The 12,523-nt window shown below is 40.9% G+C and overlaps 1 protein-coding gene across 1 annotated transcript; it reads left to right on the forward strand.

Moving 5' to 3' along the window:
• Nucleotides 1-33: 33 nt before the first annotated feature.
• LOC102229279 (sodium-dependent phosphate transporter 1-B-like) lies at nt 34-12,181 on the forward strand. Its single transcript, XM_005811999.3, has 11 exons — nt 34-379; nt 1,407-2,109; nt 2,224-2,364; nt 2,773-2,858; nt 3,042-3,138; nt 6,355-6,474; nt 7,464-7,739; nt 8,877-9,504; nt 9,628-9,813; nt 9,946-10,030; nt 10,903-12,181. Exons 2-11 carry the CDS (start codon nt 1,761-1,763, stop codon nt 11,062-11,064), a joined length of 2,130 nt encoding a protein of 709 aa, XP_005812056.1. The 5' UTR covers nt 34-379; nt 1,407-1,760; the 3' UTR covers nt 11,065-12,181.
• The last annotated feature ends 342 nt before the right edge of the window (nt 12,182-12,523 follow it).

A 12,523-nucleotide genomic window follows, 5' to 3' on the forward strand; every position in this document is an offset into this window, starting at 1 on the left:
AAGGAGGAGCTGGAAGGGGCGGGGCTTCCTGCAGGGTGTATCCAATAAAAAAAGGAACCCCGTTGTCTCGCAGAACCGGCACGAGCAAGTTTCATACATGCGGTAGAGAAAAGCCTCCATTCAAACGGCGATCTTTCTAGAACTTTAAAAGCGTACTTATTTCCGATATAGGCGTTGTCGTAGATATATATTTTTTTTGACGCAATCATTTCTTTGTTTTAGTGAGGACAGCTGTTGAAGGGATATTTTTTAATCTGTTTAATTTTTCCTTATCCCGCGCGCGCTATCGCAGAGAACCGTTTGTGAACGCGCGCGCGCGCTAATTAGCTTACCGGCTAAAAGGAAGTATTTTCTTCTGGACCGACTGTCGTAACTTGTGGTAAGTTTACAACTTTAATATCTTCGTCACCACTTTGAGCCCTCTTTTTCTGGTTTAGAGGCATGATACTGTATTTTAAGGCTGTATAACAACTGCCGATGTTAGCCTATAGCTAATGGCAGCTCGAACAATGTTGTCATCACAAACATCAAGTGAGCTGTGAATAGTAAACTGATTCACTTATTGCGAACTAAATATTTCCTAAGCTTTAACTAAATTACAGTTGTTGCCAAAAAATAGGATATGGGGCGTGTACCTTTTTACATAAATTGTCATATAAGCGAACATTTTTTTGTTTAGAAAAAGGTTACCGTCCTTGACATCAATACTGTTGATATACATTAAAACGTTCTATTTATTGGATGAAGACTAAACTGGGTCAAGACGCAAAAGATCCATTTAAACGATGAGGTACTGCATCTGCAACTGGAGGAGTCTGTACCGGCTCACATCCGGTTGCATCCCCCCTCGTACGAAAAAATAGAAAAAAACTCGGCAAACATAAGTTATATAAAACATCTTTTGCCCACAGCAGCGAGTATGGCGGTCACAAAGACGAATTAAAGACTACACTGTATCTCACTGCTTCTCTGTTGTCTAGACAGTCTGAGCCGCACTACAGAAGGAGCTCGTGTTCATTGCTTAGCGTGAATGAGTGACGACACGTGCACACGTAGTAAAATCGTGCCTCCACTTAAGATAAATACGCCTTTTAACTCCACACTTCTTTTAATAAATGCGATTCCTCTGACCAGTCAGCTGTAAACAAAATGTTTGATGCATCGACCGAGATATACCTAAGGTCGTTATTGATCGGAGACTCTTCGTGCGCCATTTCCTCAATATGGCTTCCCTTTTAGCTTTCTGGAAAGCACGCAGCTGACGATCTTCCGGTATAGGCAGTGGCTTCTGAATTTTTATGCCGTCATATGCCACGTAAAAAGAGGCTTTTGTCAATTTAATTATTGTTTTGGTGACTGTCCATAGAGATTAAAGGGTTTTTTTTCTTTCTGTTTTCTCTTTTCAGAATGTTCCCCTGCCTACCTGCAGTCACAGTTGCACAATGGCTGGTTGCACCCTCTGCTTGATAACCAAGCACCACAACAGCAGCAAAAAATCTAGTATAATTGCTGGATAGCAATAAATCTTTTGTTATACCTCTAGTTTACTTTAATTAATTTCTGGTCAGTCCCAGATTTTTACAAGTTTGCACTGCTGAATCTCAGTAACTCGGCTTATAGAAAAGCTATTTATTTATTATTATTTACATAATACCTCTTGAATTTATTGGCTGCTGTTTAAAAGTAGCCTTATTGAAATAGTTTGTTTTTACATTACTTTCCCTTAAAATTGTGAAGTAATTCAAATCTAGTCTACAATCATGGTTTCACCAACTACAGCTGCAGTTATTTTGGCTACTGCTGCAGCAACAGTGTCAGGCACTCCTATGACAGACTACATGTGGCTGCTGATCGTTGGCTTCATCATCGCATTCGTCTTGGCCTTTTCCGTGGGTGCGAATGATGTGGCAAACTCATTTGGCACAGCTGTTGGATCTGGGGTTGTGACCCTGCGACAGGCCTGCATTCTGGCTACGGTGTTTGAAACTCTGGGTTCTGTCCTTCTCGGGGCAAAAGTGAGTGAAACCATCCGCAAGGGTATCATCGATGTGGGCATGTACAATGGCTCTGAGCATGTGCTGATGGCTGGATCTGTCAGTGCCATGTTTGGTAAGTAACTTGTACATAGTTTAAAATTCCCTTTTGGGAGAAAAAAGCATATAGAGCTTTAAAGTAGCTGATTTTTTTTTAGTTTGTCCTCTAATTTTCTTTCTTTCTCTATAGGTTCTGCTGTATGGCAGCTGGCTGCCTCTTTCCTTAAGCTCCCCATTTCTGGAACACACTGCATTGTTGGTGCTACAATTGGCTTTTCGTTGGTTGCCAAAGGTCAGCAAGGAGTCAAGTGGCTTGAGCTTCTTCGTATAGGTAAGGAAGACATTTTACTTACCCTCAATTTACTATAGCCTGCATTTACGCTTCAAATATCTTATATAAATGCATATAATGTGTAAACTAGACATGAAGAGAATAAATACCAGTGATTTACAGTGGGAATGTTTCTGTTATGCTATAAACTATTAAAATGTATATATTTGAGGCTTGGCTGGATTTTTGTGATAGTAGGTTAAAATCTATAGTAACTGTTATGAAAACTTCTGTATATTGCAAGAAATTTTGAATCTGGTTGAGTGCAACAGCACTTGAATTGCCACAGTTGTATTTGACTTGCTGGATAACTTAAGCAATTTTCCAAGGATGTTGGATTTTGGAACTGGTTAATAAGTAAAAAGAAAAAAGTTACATTTGATGTTAAATCAGAGTTTCTGTTTTCAGTTGCTTCCTGGTTCCTGAGTCCCCTTTTGTCTGGAATAATGTCGGCTGTGGTTTTCTACTTTGTGCGCATGTTCATCTTGCAAAAGGTATGAACATTGCTACAAATCAGCTGATTTTTCTAAGCTAGGAACTTGATGTCTTTGTTTCACAGCATGGAAATGCCGTCCTGTCTCTATATGTCCACATGGATCACATTAAATTTCTGACCTTGTAGCTGTTTAAATGTGGTAGAACCTGTAAATCTGAATTATTTTGTTTCTGTTCCACAGAAAGACCCTGTGCCTAACGGCCTGAAAGCCCTGCCTGTCTTCTATGCCGTGACCATGGGGGTCAACCTGTTCTCCATCTTGTTCACTGGAGCGCCGGGTGAGTATCATTGTCTCGTTTTTCTCTACGTGACTGCCAGCAGCCAAAACCTAAAATAAACGGCTCCCTCAGACAGCCGGATGCCCACGCAAATATTCCAGGCAGAACCAGACTGTTTACCACTTTCACAGAAGGCGTGTTTATTTTAACATGTTTTTGAGGCCCTCTTGTTTGTGGTTCTGTGTGGGTCATAGCTGGAATGAAGTTTAAGAGTGGAGCACAACAAGGGAATGGAAACTAGAATTAACTCTGAGCATCTTCAGACTTCAGAGAAGTAAAGATGAAGTGGTTGTGATTTTTCTTGTGCCTCTTGTTGTTATGGTAATGTTCTTGATAATTGTTAGTTGTCTTGACCTTCTGGAAGCATTTTATTAAATGAGGTGCTTTTGCTCCTTTTTGTTTTCTTCTCTCTGCAGGGCCAAAAAGTTCAAGATGTTAGCTGGCCTGGGCCTTTAAATGGCGGCTACAGGCCAGAGTTTGACCACATTTGGTGTGCAGATGTGCATGCACATCGGCGCATTCAGAGGAGATCACTTGCACTTCCAGCATAGCTAACCTGGCTTAGACAGACATATTCTGTAAAGTTGTGTGAGGTCCTTCCCATCGGAACCCACCGCAATATACGTGAGGACCAGTAAATGCATACCTTGCATGAAAAGGTGTGAGACTTGCCTTAGAGATCTTAACAAGCTGCCCTGTGTTAATCACATTAGATGAGGATTACGCACAGTGGTTAGAGTCACATTAGGCATTCATACATTATTATAGACAGTCGCAACATGAACAAGAATAAGCTTTTGAGAAAAAAGCATATATTACAGCTAAATGGGATATCTTTAGAAATCAGATAATTATGTAAGTCTAATCCAGTAGCAACACTTTTGTAATCGGCTCTACTCTGGAATAAGGCAGACTCCTATTTTTGCTGATCTGTGTGCTTTAATGCAGCAGCTGCATCAGTATCTGCAACGAACAGAGTACAGCGTGTCCTGCAACAAGACTCGACTCTCCGAATCAACATGTTAGCACAGTGGAGTGAATGGAAACCGGGCCGTCTGCAGCATATTCCTGCACTCAGTTTATAAACAGCCATGTGAGGGGAGCTTATGTTGGCAAATGGAAAACTGAATGCAGTATGAAGCCAGGACTTTAAATTTCAGCTGATTATCCATAACAGATGGATGTCTCATGTTACCTGAGGTCTTCTCCCCTTATAAATCACTCAACTGCTTTAGCTCCAGTGCAGTCTTGTCCAGTATCAAATGATCTGGGTGTACAAAGATTTGTTCATAGTGCTAAAGCAAATGTCACATAAGCATTAATGTTAGTAGGGTAAACTTCTGACTGATGCAGACATCAAATTTCCCTTAACAAATTACTTGAATTTTTTATTATTTTTCTCAGACATTGGTCTTTGGATATTTTGGTGTAGCCCTGGAGACGACAAACAATCCCCATTATTACCCCACTTTATCGGTTATCAGTAATTGGCTGATAACTGAGTCTCACTACGTCACATATTTGAATATCAAATAACTTGTGATTTGCACAAAACACACTCCAAAGAAAGATGCAAGGGTCTAATTGCTTTTAAAGGTTTAGATTTAGAACAGGGGTTCTTAACCCTGATCTTCACAACTCATTGTCCTACATGACTTAAATGACTGATTAACAGGCTTCTTCATGCTGAGGATGTGATGAAATCATTTAAATCAATTGTGTTGGAGCAAAGATTCATCTAATACATGAAGGACTATGTGCACTGGGGAAGAGCATTGAGACTGCTTTATAGAGTCAGTCACTGGCACTTCTTTATTACTTTAAATCTTCTGGGGAACATGAGGGAGTTTTTCTTTTTTTTGATTGACTTTCTAAAGGTTGATATATCTAAGCAGCCTGTGGTTAGTGCTGCACACCGACTTCATTTAGAATACGATGCTTTAACTCCAATCAAAAAACGAGCTCCTTGGGTCTGAGTTAAATATATAATTGCACGACTAAAAACTTTATTGGTGAGTGAGTCATAAAGGGGAAGTTTTAGTGGTCGTCTGTTATTGAAGTGGGTGTTAACTTGCACATGTGGCACCAGAGGAGGGAAAACAGACCATGTCATTGTGCTTTGTAGGCCACAGAGTGCTGAGGTTTCAGGGAACGGTTTTGACACAGACATGGTTAAATTTCACTTCCTGTTGTGTAATATGCTCTTTTCTTTTATGTGGAAGTGGTAACCAGTGTAGTAGACGCAGCTTCACTTAATTTTCCTGTCTCCTCACACGTAAGCGTACACACCCAGACACGCCTCCCCATAAGGGAGCTGAACTACTGGAGCCTTGTCGTCGACTTGTTCCCGTCCTGGGGGGAATGCGCTTACATTGCGCAACTGAACAAACATCAATGTGGTGCTGCAGTCTTGTGTTGCAGTGTGACTCCGTGAGGAGAGCGGGCTGTCACTGTGCACTCTTCCCTCAAATCAACATGGCAGCGGACACATTTTTTATAATGTATCTTTGACCCTCATTTCCTTTTGTTTATCTTGCTCTGCCAAAACAACAAAAGGAAACCTCATTTCCTTTTGTTTATCTTGCAATGCCAAAACAACTTAAATATGCACACTCAAGGTCACCCTAACAGAGCAAGTGTCAGGTGTGTGTTTTGTAGTCTTTACTTTCTGTTCACAGGTAATTACTGCCGACTCCAACTCTTTGTTAGACAAAGATGGCTTCCTCCTCTGGGAAATTCAAATAAGGTGCTTGAACTGTGCTGCACCAGTTTTGCTGCAGTCTTGGCAGGATTTTACCCCCACTACGGTGAAAAGTTGCAGTGTGCAATTTCCACCTCCCTTTTTCTACTTTTCTTTGTTTTTGAGGAACTCGTCCGTGTGCATTTGTTGGCTGGGCTCTTAGGGGTCATGTTGACATTTGTGCCCTCTCACCTGTTGAGTGTTATGTAAGCGTTCACATACAGGGGTACATGTGCTTTCCATTTATAACCATGTGCCATAGTGATGCAGTGCAGTCAAGTGACGATGCGTGTGCTGCTCCTATAAGACGCTCCTATTAAACCTTACGTCTCAGGTTTAAAATGTCTCCTGTAATCCATGGTTTATGTTCAGTTTTATTCTTTCATAAAGGTAGCCTCTGCTGCCTTGTCTTATAAAATGTTCTGTTTCTATTTGCCTTTCTTGTGTTTTTTGTGTGGACCCTGGTGATCTCTCAGAGCTGGGAATTGACAAAGTCCCTTGGTGGGGCATCCTGCTCATCTCATTGGCCTGTGCTCTGCTGACTGCCATTGTGGTCTGGTTTATTGTCTGCCCTCGCCTCAAGAAGAAGATTGAACGTAAGTCCAAGTTATGTTTTCTTTTTTATTTGTGTTCGATTTCTGAAGTGACTTTTGAGGCCAGTGAACAATTGGTTCTCATTTAACTCCAGCCTAGTCGCGTTGAGAGCTCGCATAATCCAAATGGATCTAAGGGATATATTTTACCCATGGATTCACAGAGATGAGTCACCTGACAGTATTGTCACCTATTTATGCCTCATAATCTGGATTATTTTTTTTCTCTCCCTTCCAATAAATCAAGAGTTCTGGTTTTAGGGCAGAGCATTTTGTTAACCTCTTTAAATCCTAAGCAGAGCTTTTATTCTCTGTACACTGATTTGGTCGTATCCTTCTTCGTCACACGACTTCAAAAGATGTGACAACACAAGGCTCTCAAAAGGTTTAAAGTAGTTATGTAGGTCTTGTGGATCATTGGGTTTACCTGATAATGCGTCCTTTCTGGGTGAGCGCCACCTTACGAGTCGTTTAATTGGGTCAAAGTGATCCTCTAATTGGTCTTTAACTCTGACTAAAATAAGCCTGGGTTGACTTAAGATGTTCACATGGCTGGGTTAAAATACAAAAACGTGGGAGGTGACTGCAGCTCTGACCTTGAGGTTTCTGAATAGTGTAAGGTTACTTCCTGATCAGCTTACTCCAGCGTGTTTACTACAGAAAACATTAAGTGGAATTTCTTGTCTTCTTGGAAGCACGAAATGTCAGTTCACGTGAACCTCATGTTGTGTTTACTGTTCTGTGATTAGGTAACCTCTTGGCAGTAATGTAAATATGGTCCATTTAATCCATTTATCTGATCCTGTGAACAGAGGCTCATCTTTTTAAACTTGGGTAACATTACATTTGTAGGACAATAGTCCTTTGACTCTGTAACTACACAAGTCTTACGGAATCTCACAGATTAGGCAGAAGGAAAACAGCGGCTCTGTTTGAATATCTCAGCTGGTTGGTGTACTTGTACGATCTCACCTTGATGTCTCTCCTGCCAGGAGATATCAAGTCTTCCAGCCCCTCAGAGAGCCCCCTGATGGAAAAGAGAGAGCTCAAAGAGGCCCACTGTCCCATCCTGAAGCAGACTGCCAAGGAGACGTCTACACCTGCTGCGCCAGCTGTCACTCAAAACTCCTCTGAACCTCAGGCGGTCCCTGAAGAGCGGAGGGTGGCGTTCGACATTGGAGAGTCTGAGGAGGGGGAAACTAATAAGGAGCGCAAGGTTGCTTTTAACATCGGGGATTGTGATGACACAGATGACTGCAGTACGAATGGTAAGAGATAAGGATTTAGAGCTCAATTTCTGTCAGGGCTGGAGGGTATGTCTAAAAAATGTTTCTCACAATATAGGTGTTTCATAGAGGTCTATTCTATAGTTTTGTTTTAAATATCTAAATTATTGCCAAAGTGGAATGCATTTCCTTTTTTATACTCAGTTTTCTTATGGTTTTTGAGCTGCTAGGAGTCATGATGGTGAAACCTTAAACTGCTGCTGAACAAGTTACTCAACATGTTGCTAGGTAACCAACATGTTGATTTCCTAGCACCAATCTTGCTTAACTGGCTATGAGAGGTTGAGCGGCTGAATACTTTCCTCTGCCTACATTCCCCAAAATATGGACGAAATTATCTTGATATTGATCAAGTGTCTATTGCAGTATATGTTATTGATTTTTTTTTTTGCCCAGCCCTAATCTCTGTTGTTTGTTAGTCTTCGTGTTTTCTTGTTCTCAGATATGAACACTAATACTGAAACTAAAAATAGCCAACACTGAGTCAATCCTCATTAATGGCACCAGCTTCAAAGAATCTCGTTTTTATGATCTAGTTGCAATTAGGTGTCGTCTTTTCATTAAAACCGTCAGATTTAGATTACCAACCAATTTTATTTGGAGGATTTCTAAGTTTTATGACATCCAAATTAAAGTCTGACCAAAATGGAAGTAAATTTAATGCAATGTGGCACTTCTGTAAAATAAATGAAACGCTGCAAAAAAAAAAACAAAATCTAAGTATTTTGGGGCTAGTTTATGGTGCAAATATCTTAGTCCACTTGAAATAAGACAATTAACTTACAAGTAACTTTTCAGCTTGATACAGTAACTTTAAGTCAATAATTAACATTGATGGGAAAATACAACACATTCTTCCCATATTTTAAGCTATGGTATGGGGAAAAATGTCTTGTTCCACTCAGATTATTTCACTAGTAGCTGGTACTTTTCCATCGATATTTAGGAAGTACTGACTTAAAACAAGCCATCTTGCTGAAAATTTAAGTTACTTTTGTACTTATTTCAAGTGTACTAAGATATTTGCACTGAAAACTAGACCAGAAATACTTGGTAAGATTTTGTTTTTGCAATAAATAAGACACTTTATCTGAACCTTTTATTTTTTTTTGTCTGCAGCCCCAAAACAGCCTCAAACAAACGACCAGCTCCAGCTCAACAACCAGCACAGTAACGGCTCTGCAAATTCTCCTAGCCAGGTCCACTTCAATAACCAAGCTCAGTTCAACAACAGACCGGCTCAGATCCCCAGCAATGGTTACAGTCAGTACCACACGGTCCACAAGGACTCTGGCCTCTACAAAGACCTGCTGCACAAACTCCACCTAGCCAAGGTTGGCGACTGCATGGGTGAGCCGGGTGACCGGCCCATCCGAAGAAACAACAGCTACACCTCATACACTATGGCTATCATTGGCCTACACGGTGACTTCAGGCACAAAGAGGCGGACCCTCGTGTCGGCGAAGACGGCGACAAGGCCCCGGGGTCCGGCAGTCAGGAAAAGAAGCGTGTGCGCATGGACAGTTACACCAGCTACTGCAACGCTGTAGCAGAGAACACAACTCCTGAAGGTCTGGGCGAAGGCGACGTGACACTAGAGATAGTTAACGAGGATGCGGGCAGCAGCCATAGCTCTCTGGATGACAGGCACGAAGAAGACAAGCCTGAAGTATCCACTCTGTTTCAGTTCCTCCAAATTCTCACAGCTTGCTTTGGATCTTTCGCCCATGGTGGAAACGACGTGAGGTAAGGACTCTGTACAGCGCAGGTCATGTTGTACTGATAAGATAAAAACAGGTTGCTGGTGACCTTTTAACTTGCCCTAACTCTTTGCCCCGTGTGTGAATAACCTCTCTGCATCCTCTGCAGCAATGCCATTGGACCTTTGGTAGCTTTGTGGTTGGTTTACACAACGAGCAGCGTGACCTCTAACGCACCGACACCCATTTGGCTTCTGCTGTACGGCGGCGCTGGCATCTGCATCGGCCTGTGGGTGTGGGGTCGCAGGGTGATCCAGACTATGGGCAAAGACCTCACCCCCATCACGCCTTCAAGGTACAGAAAGCAGACATCACCCCCTAAAACCTCATCCTCTCCAGACATTACCGAGTTCTGGATTTAGCAGGCCACTCAGACACATCATCTTAAGTCCTGAGTGTTTTTCTTTTCTTTCTTTTTTTCCTACAGTGGTTTCAGCATCGAATTGGCCTCAGCCCTGACTGTCGTGGTTGCGTCTAACATTGGTCTGCCTGTCTCAACCACCCATTGCAAGGTAGGCCAGTCAAACTCTGCGGTCTGTGAATTTGACTGAGACATAGGGAGGCTGTTTAGTGTGACGGAGTCTAAAGTAAGCAGTCTGCCACTTGGTCTAAATATGGACAGAGTTCCTCCTGAGTAATGTGATGCCTTACAAGTGTTCATAGTCCTTGGGCTTTATCACATTACGTTCATAAAACTTTAATGTGTTGTGTGATTTACCAACATTAACACATAAAATTACTTTTTAAGAAAGGCTGTTACTTGTGAAAGTCTGGAAAGTGGAGTGAACTGAAATTAAACAACAACTAATTAAATTTACAGTAAAGTTTTATAGAAGACGCAGTAAAAGTGAAAAAGGTGCTTTGGTTCAATAAAAATCATAAATTCATGAACAAATATTGCAAACAAGTAGTGAAATTGTATCAGAATGAAACAAAAATCAATCTTCTTTTCAATTTGTTAATCAAATTATTAAAATGCATCACTTATCGTGATAAATTACTTCTGATAAATTATATGTATAACTACTGATACCTACTCTAATACATTCTACCCATATATTCTGTTACTGGAGACTATGGAGGAGGTTCATTTTCCAGCAGGATGAATCTAAACCTGCTGCCTGTGTTTGTATCATATTCATGTATTTGAAGTCTTATTGAAAGGGTTTGGAAAGACTTCAAAATTTATTTCCACAAATGAACTCTGTCCAGTCTGAGCCTTGGCTGTCATTTTTGCAACAATAATTGCAGTAAAAGTTGATGGCGTAATGCAAATGCACAAAACCATCTATTTTTCTTTCTACTTGTGGAGCACTAAAACATTTGCAAGGCAAAGCTTTACAAAATGACGTATCCAAGAGATTAACGACCGCGTTGCTTCCAGGTGGGGTCGGTGGTGGCAGTGGGATGGCTGCGTTCGAGGAAGGCTGTAGATTGGCGCCTGTTCAGAAATATCTTCATGGCGTGGTTTGTGACCGTTCCCATCTCTGGCCTGATCAGCGCCGCCATCATGGCCATCTTCATCTACGGCATCTTTCAGATTTAAATATCGCTTACCTCAGGCTGACGACAACGAAAGGAAAAACGTTTGAAAGGACTTGTGATATGTGCCTGTGGTTCATATTCAACTTAGCTTTTGCTATTTGTTCCTTTCAGATCTCTGTTGGGAGAAATCTGTTTCATATCTCATCATTTCTGTAAATTCTTGATTCTTTTTAATTCTTTTCTTTTTTTTTACTTTTCCAGTGATGTAAATACAACCATTTTGTGTTTTTTGTTTTGTTTTGACAGTATTGGAAATGCAGTAATAAACGTATCACACCTGTAATTTAAAGTATAACACATGCTGAAAGTAATGTAGATGCAAGAGCTGTACTTTAGGATTAAAAACCAGATTCATTGCTGTATGTCTTTACTCCAGAGTATTTAATAATTTTCATATTTTGCATCCGACTTTGTTATATGCCCTGAATCCGTACGTTGCATTTGTTCTCATAAAAGAATCAAAAACAAGTTCAGCTGAAGTTGGTTAAAATGGTTTATTCTCCAGACTCTATTACAGTGTAAGATATAATTGTATACACTGGATGACCACATGCAGATTAATATGGAAAATACTGTATGCATTAAAGGGTCATTTCTTGAACAAAAGAAAACAAAGCCACGTGCACAAAGCCTGAAATTGTTCACCTCAGTTTTAGGATGTAACAAAATGTCCACCAGCGCGTATAATGTATTCCCAAACGAGTCCTTAAGTCTCCTGTTGAAACTTGATTGCATCATCCTTGATGGTTAATGCTTTAGGCCTGCTTTAGCCCTGTATTTTTTAGATCACCTTGTAATTGCTACTTTCAGTATGTTTTTGATACCGTTTGCACCTTGTGAGACGGTTAGGATACTTTAGCTATACACAAGTTTTAAAACTGGAAGTGAACTGATTCGATTGGCACAGAGTTGGCCTGTTTTTCTTCAGAATGGGGGCAAATATACAGTGTGTTGCATGTGGTCACTTGACTGCAATACTAAATGCATTTCAAACCTATAGATGCTGTAGTTGCCTTACTTTTTTTTTTTTAGGTACCAAAGATTTTTTATTTTAAAATGCACATCAATCTTTTGCTCCACAATTGTGGATGGAAAAATCAATAAAAATGGTAAAAATACTCTGTCTGAAACTCTTCATTTCAAAAATTCTTGTACATCAAAGCTTCCCTGTTTTGGCCTGTGACTGTGAAGGAAAACAAAAGGATAGGTGGGATTGTTTTCCCTCTTATTGTTGGAAAGCTGGGTGCAGCTCCGGGGTGGCGATGAGTAAGTGCTGGGGCCCGCGTGTTGCAGGGATCTCAGTCATACATCTGTGAGGCAGGAACAGACAGAATTCCTTTACGCCAGCTTTTAAAAACACCACAATGCAGTAGTTTTCCATGGCTTCGGGTTAATGAATCACACCCCCACTGGGTTTTTACGTCTCGCAACTCCAGAGGGAGGAAGATGAGTTATGACTG

Source organism: Xiphophorus maculatus, chromosome 8 (genome assembly GCF_002775205.1).
Source record: "Xiphophorus maculatus strain JP 163 A chromosome 8, X_maculatus-5.0-male, whole genome shotgun sequence".
Lineage (NCBI taxonomy): Eukaryota > Metazoa > Chordata > Actinopteri > Cyprinodontiformes > Poeciliidae > Xiphophorus > Xiphophorus maculatus.